This window comes from Pseudophryne corroboree, chromosome 5 (assembly GCF_028390025.1).
Source record: "Pseudophryne corroboree isolate aPseCor3 chromosome 5, aPseCor3.hap2, whole genome shotgun sequence".
NCBI classification, from domain to species: domain Eukaryota; kingdom Metazoa; phylum Chordata; class Amphibia; order Anura; family Myobatrachidae; genus Pseudophryne; species Pseudophryne corroboree.
This window is the reverse complement of record NC_086448.1, coordinates 669,455,616-669,467,713: the sequence shown is the minus strand read 5'-3', so window position 1 is coordinate 669,467,713 and position 12,098 is coordinate 669,455,616. Positions and strand designations below refer to the sequence as shown.

Sequence of the window (12,098 nt, the reverse complement as noted above, 5' to 3'; positions counted from 1 at the left end):
CGTGCAGTGCACTGTACAAGCTATAGAAGCGCACTGTGCTCTCAGTTAGCAGTATCAAGCTCCGCTTTGCCTCCCAGATGGGGGGATTTGGTGTAGCTTATAGGGGATGTAGTGTACCATATAGCGTATGTAGTGTAGTAATGTATTGCAGTAAATAGGGGCATGTAGTACACTGATGTGGTGTAGCATATAAGGGGATGTAGTGTAGTGATGTAGTGTACCATATAGGGTATTTAGTGTAGTAATGTATTGCAGTATTTAGGGGCATGTAGTGCACTGATATGGTGTAGCATATAAAAGGATGTAGTGTAGCATATAGGGTATGTAGTGCAGAGCATAGGGGCATGTAGTGTAGTGATGTAGTTCAGCGTGTAGGGGATGTAGTATAGTGATGTAGTGCAGTGGATAGGAGAATGTAGTGCAGTGACAGAGTGTTATGATATAGTGCAATGTATGGGGACACACAGTGGATCATGTAGTAGAACACGCTGGCAGGGCATGTGACGCATACTGTAGGGCATTTGATGCACATAGGGGAATATTGTCTAATAGTATCTCCTTTTTCAAATTTCCTGATGATCTGATATATTGCCTTGCCCCGGGTGACGAAAATCCTAGTTTCGGCCCAGGGTATAGAGCGGTCCGTAACGTAGCATAGGGTATAAAGGGGTCCGTGATGGAGCGTAGGGTATAGGGGTCAGTGATGTAGGGGTCAGTAAAAATACTAATACCAAGTGCACTATTATTAAATAATTACACGCCTCTTCAATGATGCACCACCCTGTGCACGGCCCATTCTGCTGCTAACTATAGTCTCCCTTAAACTAGTTTTCAGAAGTTGGCATGTATGGACATAAACTATATCGTGCTTATTCCATTTTGTGCTCTCTGTACATGTAGCACATCATACGTGCATTGCATTTCCCATAAACCAGCAGCAGAGCATGTCCTCACACTACCTCGACCTAGATTATCGTATAAACTGGCTGGAGAAGCGTGCGGCTGCCTGTGTGTGGTTAGCGCAGGAGCGAGCAGGGCAGGAGGGAACAACGCGGATAATGATGCAGAGAATCAATGTAGTGCCCACGTTCTGCCGCAGGGTGGCGCACATCAGACACAGGACGCAGCAGGAAGGGGCAGAGCGTCGCGTATGGTGACAGCACAACGGCGTCCTCGCCATCTGCTACTGTCGTGCGGAGCTTCCGGAGTGTGTGCAGCGGAGGACGCCCATAGCGGGAATTCTCACCGGCGCTGTAACCGCGCGTCCTCTCCCTGTGCATGTGAGAGCGGCGAGCGGGCAGCAGCAGAGATGAGCGCCGCCGGCGGGGAGGAGATTATCCGCATCGCTAAGAAGATGGAGCGGATGGTGCAGAAGAAGAACACGGTGAGTGTCGCTGCGTACCGGAGGCTGCTGGTAGCCCGGAGTGCTGCCTCCGTGCAGCCGCCCACTATGTGCATTGTATTACACGTGCTCCAGCTCCCCCCTTGTTATGGAATCATCGTTCCCTCCAGTGGTGCGCGCTCCCGACACGGGTGAAACACTGGGGGCGAGCTCCCTACAGGGACACACACCAGGTGCGCGCTCTCGTGTGGTAAATAAAGGGAGGGGGTATAATTCAGGATCCCTCACTCTCCTGCATTATAGCCACAGCAGCGGTGTGTGCAGAGCATCTATGTACATTGGCTGCCTACAAACTGCTCATTTTGAGATCTCCGTTTATTTAATACACCTGAAGCCCATTAGTAATAACCTACAGTAATATGATTATATATCCTGCAGGCTCCCAACAGCCATGCTACAGGCTGTGTATGAAAAGTGACAGGAACTGGTTGGCTGGTACTTTATCTCCATCCACTGTATCTCTCCCCAACCCCTTTAATACCCCTTTTACACTCTCACAGCCGAGTCACTCCCGGGATGCATTCCCGGAACTGACCCCTTTCACACTGCACTAAGACCTGGGATCGACCCGGGATAGCCCCATTTACACTGATCCCGGGATATCCCTGCAAATGCATATGTATGTCATTAGAAATGGCCTTTTTCTGGCTCACATAGATGTAAATAAAAGATATAACATTATGTAAGAGCGGGGTTGTACAGGCAGGACAAATACCTGTGGAATGCAGATCTGCCATATTCCAGAATGTCTTCCCTAATGCCTGGAAACTCATACATGGTATCATAGACTGGCGTAAGGTGTGTGAGATAGCCGCGCCCCCATACATGCCCCCTAACTCGGGCCACTCAGCTCTTCTAGGAACAGTCTAATGACATGGCAGCGCTGGATTGGGGCATCCGCAGATGTCACAGGCCTGTCCCCGGGTGTACAGGCAGGATCTGGTATGCCAACCCTAGTATAGTCACTGATTATTCATCTCATGCTGGCACGCTTCCAGGATGCTCCCCTGGGCTCTGAAAGATGACATCATCTTTTCTGAGCCCAAGAAAGTTCCAATCCGAGGCCTTTTAACAGTCTCGGGTAGTGAATCCCGGGACGGGCCCTTTCACACTACACAGCTTCCCGGGACGGTCCCGGAATCAACCCTGGTCGAGACCTGGGATGAAATCCCGAGATGCTCGTCCCGGGAAATTGTCCCTGTACCCTTTCACACTGAGAAAAATCCCGGGATGATGCACATTCATGTGCAATATTCCAGGATATGTTTGCGAGTGTAAAAGGGGTATTGACCCCCCTCCACGCAGTACATCTGCTGTGTGCTGGGACGGGACATGGGAGGCTGCCATTTCTCAATGGCAGCAACCTCCCCGGGCCCTTCCAAGCCCAGAACACCGCAGCAGCGGTCTCTCCCTGCCTAATGTGCTGCTGTACGGTGGGCGGGAGAGAAGTGTTATGAGAGAGCGATTGCCCGTCCCGCCTGCACTGACTATGTCACCTGTCAGGGCATTGTTGCAGTCTCCACCCACATTGGTCAATTTAGTGATGTAGATGTGTGGGTGGCCCCTATGCGTTAGGGCCCCCTGGTGACTGACCTGTGCTTAATCCAGTGCTGCATCCATGACTACATGAAGTGCTCCTGAACTGTAGGGTGCAGGTAAAATGGGCAGTTCAGTCTAATGACCTGCATGCACAAACGACGGGGCACAACGATGAACGAGCACGGGTTCGCTCATCGTTGGTGCCTCCACGCTGAACGATATGAACGATCGGCCTGTGTGTTAACTGTGATTCTTATGTACAACCCCAGGCTCTCTCCATTGTAGACAACAAATGCTGTATCTAATGGTCCTTATGGCATTGGATACAGGACAATTGTTGGCCATATCCTTTGTATGAGTGTATTAATCTGCTGGCTGTACTGAGTATTTTTCTACCCTATAGCTGTAATAGACCATCTTACAGGCTCTTGTTTTGCAGTGCTTCATTGTAGAGAAACATCTTTCTAAAGGCAGGTACACACTAGACGATTTTGTCCCAATAAAGATAAAGTTTTCCCTTGAAATTTCCCTATTTACAGAATAAAAGATAAAGTGCATACACACTGAACGATATAGTGAACGATATCGATCAGTGACGTCACTCCTCCTCTTCCTGAACATGCAGTCATAAAAGATACAGCCTAAATTGGATTGCATGTTCAGTTCATCAAGATAAACGATGAAGACCTGCGGGAGTGCGCATCTTTATCTTGCATACACACTTGACAATATGCGCGATAATATCTTTATCGTGCATATCGTCCACTTAAATAGTCTAGTGTGTATGCACCTTAAGCCACAGTTGAAGGAGATAATGAGCAGGCTGCACGCTGGCAGTTATTTATTTCCATTATATGTAGATCACTAATGAATAGGATTTATTTTGTTTTTCGAGAATGCTATCCATTTGTCACAATGCATAAAGTCTGACATGAACACTGATTTGTGGGTCTTTGAAATGTTTATATGTGTTTGACATTTGCCATATTTTCTTTCCCCATGTTTTATTTTTTTTATGCAGGCCGGGGCTTTAGATTTATTAAAAGAGCTTAAAAATCTCCCTATGACCCTGGAGCTTCTTCAGGTACGTCTCTGAACACCACCCTGCGTTACATACCTACATTGAAGATTCCAGCTTTTACCTTCTCTATACTCTTGTATCAGATTCGTTTTTTACACCAATTTTGGAGCATGATGCTGTTGAAAAAAGTGACAGTTGCATTCATAAGGACGACTTGTAATATACTCCAGTGTGCTTCCAACGTCTGGGACTCGGCTGCTGTATATTTAGTGCAATTGTTTAAACATACAAAATAATACAGATAGATCATGGGTGTAGCATGTTTCCTGTGTGCTCTCAGCACTTGTTAAAATGACTAAAGCTAGTTACACACTATACAATTATTGAGCCGATTTGCCAATAATTAGAAGAACGACCAAAATTATTGTATAGTGTGTACGAACGATTGTGTCGGCATTTCGACAATAATTCGGGAAAATCTTGCCCACACACATGAACGATCAATTTTCCAGTTTATCGTCCGAAACCAAAAACATCTGCCACAATATCCCGATATCTAGCAGTGTGTGTGCATTCTCAATAATCTGCCCATATTTCCTGTGTTTTCCTCTCACTATGTCATCCACCTTGTGGGTGGATATATGCAAATGCAGTGTGATGTGGCAGAAAATTGGTAACTGAAGAAAAAAAAAAGTTTCAAGTGTGTAGCTCCGATATTGGTGCATACCATTTCCAGATAAATTGTCTGATTGTCAGGCAGACCAAAAAAAATCTGCCATTGTGTACCTAGCTTAAAAGTAATGAAGTTGAACTTGCCGTATTGGTCAGCTGCAGGGTGTATTGCACACTAATTACCATACAGTGAGTGAAGCACAGAGGGTACATTATTGTTAAAACCTGGACATGTACAGCTTAGCTGTGATGCGTTAGTAAACTCCACTAAATCTTAGGTATAATAACGTTCTTTGAAATAAGTGGTTTTCTGGAAAAAGGGGACACAGCTTGATGAAAGAAGACTGAAGAGGAACATAAGGAAAACCTTTTTTCTTTTTTTTTTTCTCTAACAGACAGGTTCATACATGGACTTGTCTCTACTACAGAAAAAATATATATAAATATATATATATATATATATATATATATATATATATATATATATGTGTATATGTGTGTGTCCTCCCAAAAGCCACACAAAAGGGGAGCCTAGGTCAGTGTTACTTGAACAAGGTCCTCATGGAATCCTAAACAAGGTCCTCGTGGAATCCTAACAGTGCATGTTTTCCAGATCAGTAAGCTGGAGCACAGGTGCTAGTAATTATTCCCTGAGGATACATTGAACACACACATTGTTAGGGTTCCATGATGACTAAAGGGCCCTACACATTGATCGAGCTGCCCGATGGCGGATACTGCCGCCGGGCGACCCGGCGGGGGGGCAGTGACGGGGGGAGTGAAGTTTATTCACTCCCCCCATCACCCGGCTCCATAGCAGTGCAGGCAAATATGGACGAGATATTCCATATTGGCCTGCATGCACAGGCGACGGGTCACCAGCGATGAACGAGCGCGGGGCCGCGCATCGATCATCGCTGGTGCCTCCACACTCAAAGATATGAACGGTATCTTGTTCATTAATGAACGAGATCGTTCATATCTTTGAATATTATCGCCCAGTGTGTAGGGCCTATTAGTTTGAGAAACATTGGCCTAGATCAGAGGTTCCCAGTTATGGTCCTCAAGGCACCCCAATGGTCCAGGTCTTAAGTATATCCATGCTTGGCCACAGCTGACTTAATTAGTACCTCAGTCATTTTAATTTAACCACCAGTGTTGAGCCATGAATATGTGTTTGAGAACCTTTGGCCTAAATGGACCTATCTGTTCCTTGTTTGTCTGGGCAATGAGTCAGTGCTCAACCACTTGCCACACATTTGCTGTTTGAGATGCATTAAAAGACCCATATCATGTTAACTACATGTTAATTACATGTAAATAACAAAGATTACATTTTATACTGTTAGCGCTCTAGGCTCCCAGGTCATATCACCAGGCCCGCCATCAGGGAAGTGCTGCGGGCACAGTAGTCCCGGGCCCGGCCTCTCTTACAGAGAGGAGAGGGCCCGGGTCACTCATGCTGCCTGCCGCTCTGCTCCGCCCCCTTCTCATGCACGAGATCTGACTCTGTCACAGGATGGGGAGAGGACACTGCAAGCATCAGTTGTAAGCGTCCCTCCCAAAATGGCCGCCGCCTAATAGTAGACAGTTATTAAAGATACCAGAGGAGGCTCCTCTAGTATGTTTAATAACGGTCTCCTCTGAGGGGGCGGCCATTTTAGGAGGGATGTTTTCAATTGAAGCTTGCAGTGTCCTCTCCCCCCTCCTGTGACAGTGTCGGCACTCAAGTATGAAAAGGGGACGGAGCTACCAGAATGAAGGGGGCGGGGCTACGCGGGACCAGGGTGGCTGCTACTACAGGAGAATCTGCAACAGCTCCTGTCAGCCTGTGATGGGTAAGATGAGGGAGAGTAAGAGAGAAAATGTGTGTATCTGTGTGTTGTCATTATGTGTAAGCGGCGCTACTATTGGAGGCATGTATAAGCGGCATCGCTATAGGGGTCAATTTGTGTTTAAGCTCCACCGCTACTGGGGGCAGTTTGTGCCCCCAGTAGCGGCACCACTATTGGGGGTCATTATGTGTATAAGCAGCACCACTACTGAGGGCATTGATATGGTGCAGGGGGCATTAATATAGTATTGCTCCGTATGTGCACAGGATTTATTTATTTTTTAAATATATTTTTGTACTTTTTATATTCATTTAAAAAAAAAAGTTTTTACATATTTTTTTATTTTTTTTGGAGGGGGGGCTGCCTATTTTGTCAGCCCAGGCCCCACAATTTCTGATGGCAGCCCTGCATATCACTGTTATCAGTCATATGATGGGGGTGCTGCGGACAAGACCTCCTGAAAGTATGTTACTGGAAGAAGGAGCACTCCAGTAGTTTACAATGTCTTTAATTACCGCATTTATTTTAGCTGTCCCAGCTTACCAGCCTGGTTTAGCACGTATGGTCATTGAAACTTCACGGCTTCTCAACGGGGCAGAATGAGTCTCCGGACACAGTGCACAACTGCGTCTCTGTACACTGTACGCAGGGGGTCATTCCGAGTTGATCGTAGCTATGCTAAATTTAGCACAGCTACGATCATGTTCCCAGACATGCGGGGGGACGCCCAGCACAGGGCTAGTCCGCCCCGCATGTCAGTCCGGCCCAGACAAATGGATCTCCAAAGCTACTGTGGCAAGTCTACGTATCTTCCTTCCGCAGCCCCCCGACCAAAAAGGCTTATTCAGCTTCTAAGTTGCAGTCCTTTCAGACGGCCAAGTTCAAGGGCAAATCCAGAGGTGCTTCTATGTCCTCCAGCGACGCAAGAGGTAAACCGCACAAACCAGCAACTGCAGGCGCTCGGGAACAGAGCTCAGGCTTTACTTCCTCAAAGAATTCCTCATGACGGTGGACAGCAATGCCCGGAAGGCTGTCAGGTGGGAGCCCGACTACGATTCTTCAGTCAGATCTGGTCAAGTTCGTGCCAGGATATCTTATTTTCCAGGGCTACAGGCTGGAGGTCCAAGAGCTCCCACCTCACAGATTCTTAAAATCAAGCATACCAGTTTCACAAGAGTTAAGTATAACTTTACAGCATGCCATCAAAATCTGGTACAGACTCAGGTCATTGTTCCAGTTCCACCTCATCTGAAAAACAAAGGGTATTATTGCGACCTGTTTGTAGTACGGAAGCCGGACAGTTCGGTAAGGCCGATTCTGAACCTCAAGTCGTTGAACCCGTACTTACGAGTGTTCAAATTCAAGATGGAGTCTCTGAGAGCGGTAATCTCAGGTCTGGAGGAGGGGGAATTCCTAGTGTCTCTGGATATCAAGGATGCACATTCCGATCTGGTCGCCTCATCAGGCATATCTACGGTTTGCACTGCAGGACTCTCACTACCAGTTCCAGGCCCTGCCATTTGGTCTCTCCATGGCACCGAGGGTGTTCACCAAGGTGATGGCAAAGATTATGTTTCTACTCCGCAAACAGGGAGTGAACATAATTCCGTACCTGTACGATCTCCTGATAAAAGCACCGTCCAGGGAAAGGTTGCTGGACAGCATTGGTCTCAACCAAACTCCTCCAGGATCACAGGTGGATTCTGAACCTTCCGAAAGCTCACCTGGTGCCAACACGGAGGCTTCCATTCCTGGGAATGATGCTGGACACGGAGTTGCAGAAAGTGTTCCTTCCGTTGGAAAAGGCATTGGTAATCCAGTCGATGGTTCGGGATGTCCTGAAGCCAACCCGGATATCGGTGCATCTAAGCATTCGCCTTCTGGCTTCAATACGGAAGGTTTCTTGCAAGACTCTTCCAGTTCAATCTGTTGGACAAATCGTCCGGATCGCATCTTCACATGCACCAGAGGATCCGTCTGTCACCAAAAGCCAGGATCTCCCTTCTGTGATGGCTACAGACTTCTCACCTCGTCGAGGGTCACAGGTTCGGAATTCAGAACTGGATTCTGTTAACCACAGACGCAAGCCTCAGAGGTTGGGGAGAAGTCGCCCAGGGGGTGCAGTTTCAGGGAAGATGGTCAAGTCAGGAAGTCATCCTTCTAATCAACATTCTGGAACTCAGAGTCATATACAACGCCCTTCTGCAGGCCTCGCATCTTTTTCAAGATCAGGGCCATTCAGGTCCAGTCAGACAATGTGAGGGTGGTGACGTACATAAACTGACAGGGCGGAATGAAAAGCAGAGCAGCAATGTCGGAGGTGTCAAGAATTCTCCTCTGGGCAAAAACAAAGAAGCTGTGGTGTTGTCAGCGGCCTTCATTCCGGGAGTAGACAACTGGTAAGCAGACTTCCTCAGCAGACACGACCTGCACCTGGGGAAGTGGGGCCTTCAGCCGGAAGTGTTCAGGTGCTTGACAAGTCGATGGGGATATCCACAGATCCACATGATGGCCTCTCGTCTCAACAAGAAGCTCAGGCGGTATTGTTCCAGGTTGAGAGACACTCATGGTGTATGTGTTTCCTCCTCTTCCTCTGAAGAATTCAAAAACGAATAAAATAAGATTTTAAACCTACCGTTAAATCTATTTCTCCTAGTCCGTAGAGGATGCTGGGGACTCCGTAAGGACCATGGGGTATAGACGGGCTCTGCAGGAGATAGGGCACCTAAAAAGAACTTTGACTATGGGTGTGCACTGGCTCCTCCCTCTATGCCCCTCCTCCAGACCTCAGAGAACTGTGCCCAGAGGAGATGGACAATACAAGGCAGGATTTAGCAATCCAAGGGCAAGATTCATACCAGCCCACACCAATCATACCATGTAACCTGGAACATACATAACCAGTTAACAGTATGAACAACACCAACAGTAACGGTCCTAGACCGATGTCAACTGTAACATAACCCTTATGTAAGCAACAACTATATACAAGTCTTGCAGAGTTTCCGCACTGGGACGGGCGCCCAGCATCCTCTACGGACTAGGAGAAATAAATTTACCGGTAGGTTTAAAATCTTATTTTCTCTTACGTCCTAGAGGATGCTGGGGACTCCGTAAGGACCATGGGGTTTATACCAAAGCATCCAATCGGGCGGGAGAGTGCGTATGACTCTGCAGCACCGACTGAGCAAACGCTAGGTCCTCATCAGCCAGGGTATCAAACTTGTAGAATTTAGCAAAAGTGTTTGACCCCGACCAAGTCGCCGCTCGGCAAAGTTGTAAAGCCGAGACGCCTCGGGCAGCCTAGTGGAATGGGCCTTAACCGAATTTGGTACCGGCAATCCAGCTGTAGAGTGAGCCTGCTGAATCGTATTACAGATCCAGCGAGCAATAGTCTGCTTCGAAGCACGAGCGCCAATCTTATTGGCCGCATACAGGACAAACAGAGCCTCTGTTTTCCTAATTCTAGCCGTCCTGGCTACATAAATCTTTAAGGCCCTGACTACGTCTAGGGATCTGGAATCCTCCAGGTCACCGGTAGCCACAGGCACCACAATAGGTTGATTCATATGGAACGAAGAAACCACTTTAGACAAAAATTGCGGACGTGTCCTCAATTCAGCTCGATCCACATGAAAAATCAAGTAGGGGCTCTTGTGTGAGAGAGCCGCCAATTCTGACACTCGCCTTGCTGATGCTAAGGCCAACAACATGACCACCTTCCAAGTAAGAAATTTCAACTCAACCTTGTTAAGCGGTTCAAACCAGTGTGATTTTAGGAACTGCAACACCACGTTCAGGTCCCATGGTGCCACTGGAGGCACAAAAGGGGGCTGGATGTGCAGCACTCCCTTTACAAACGTCTGGACTTCTGGAAGAGAAGCCAATTCCTTCTGAAAGAAAATCGAGAGGGCCGAAATCTGTACCTTAACCGAGCCTAATTTCAGGCCTATATCCACTCCTGTCTGTAGGAAGTGGAGAAAACGACCCAGATGAAAATCTTCCGTAGGTGCATTCTTGGTCTCACACCAAGACACATACTTTCGCCAGACACGGTGATAATGTTTTATCGTCACCTCCTTCCTAGCCTTTATTTCTCTGACGTCCTAGTGGATGCTGGGAACTCCGTAAGGACCATGGGGAATAGCGGGCTCCGAAGGAGGCTGGGCACTCTAGAAAGATTTATGACTACCTGGTGTGCACTGGCTCCTCCCACTATGACCCTCCTCCAAGCCTCAGTTAGATTTTGTGCCCGGCCGAGGTTGGATGCACACTAGGGGCTCTCCTGAGCCTTTAGAAAGAAAGTATAGAAATTAGGTTTTTTATTTTCAGTGAGACCTGCTGGCAACAGGCTCACTGCAGCGAGGGACTAAGGGGAGAAGAAGCGAACCTGCCTGCTTGCAGCCAGCTTGGGCTTCTTAGGCTACTGGACACCATTAGCTCCAGAGGGATCGACCGCAGGCCCAGTCCTTGGTGTTCGGTCCCGGAGCCGCGCCGCCGTCCCCCTTACAGAGCCAGAAGCAAGAAGAGGTCCGGAAAATCGGCGGCAGAAGACATCAGTCTTCACCAAGGTAGCGCACAGCACTGCAGCTGTGCGCCATTGCTCCTCACACACACTTCACACTCCGGTCACTGAGGGTGCAGGGCGCTGGGGGGGGCGCCCTGAGAAGCAATAATAACACCTTGGCTGGCAAAAATACCACAATATATAGCCCCAGAGGCTATATATGTGGAAAATACCCCTGCCAGAATATAGAAAAAAGCGGGAGAATAGGCCGCGAAGGGGCGGAGCTATCTCCTTCAGCACACTGGCGCCATTTTTCCCTCACAGCTCCGCTGGAAGGAAGCTCCCTGGCTCTCCCCTGCAGTCTACACTACAGAAAAGGGTAAAAAAGAGAGGGGGGGCACTAAATTTAGGCGCAGTATACATTTATATAAAAAAAGCAGCTATAGGGGACATAACTCAGTTGGTCCCTGCATTATATAGCGCTCTGGTGTGTGCTGGCATACTCTCACTCTGTCCCCCCAAAGGGCTTTTGTGGGTCCTGTCCTCTGTTAGAGCATTCCCTGTGTGGTGCGGTGTGTCGGTACGGCTGTGTCGACATGTTTGATGAGGATAATGATGTGGAGACGGAGCAAATGCCTTTAGGAGGGATGTCACCCCCTGCGGGGCAGACACCTGAGTGGATGTGCTTATGGAAAGAAATGAGTGCACGTATAGACTCTTTACATAAGAAATTTGACGACATGCCAAATGTGGGACAGCCGGCTTCTCAGCTTGTGCCTATCCAGGCGTCTCAAAGGTCATCAGGGGCTCTGAAACGCCTCAGACCGCAGACGCAGATGTCGACACTGATACTGACACCAGTGTCGACGACGATGAGTCTAACCTGATGCCCACTAAGGCCATTCACTGCATGATTGAGGCAATGAAAGAGGTGTTACACATTTCTGATGTGAATACAGGTACCACTAAAAAGGGTATTATGTTTGGGGAGAAAAAACTACCCGTAGTTTTTCCCCCATCAGATGAATTAAATGAAGTGTGTGAAGAAGCGTGGGCTTTCCCTGATAAAAAAAATTGGTAATTCCTAAGAAGGTACTAATGGCGTTCCCTTTCCCGCCAGAG

General features: G+C 48.0%; 1 protein-coding gene across 2 annotated transcripts in view; it reads left to right on the top strand.

Annotated features, from left to right (window-relative positions):
- Positions 1 to 1,090: 1,090 nt before the first annotated feature.
- The window catches only part of TCEA1 (transcription elongation factor A1), a 147,702-nt gene continuing 136,694 nt past the window's right edge, over positions 1,091 to 12,098 (top strand). The window contains exons 1-2 of one of the 2 annotated variants that reach the window (XM_063923726.1): positions 1,091 to 1,384; positions 3,963 to 4,025. In XM_063923726.1, coding sequence (XP_063779796.1) covers positions 1,151 to 1,384; positions 3,963 to 4,025 — 297 coding nt within the window. In that variant the 5' untranslated portion in view covers positions 1,091 to 1,150. The remainder of the gene's footprint in view (positions 1,385 to 3,962; positions 4,026 to 12,098) is intronic. The other variant, XM_063923725.1, reaches the window with a different exon arrangement.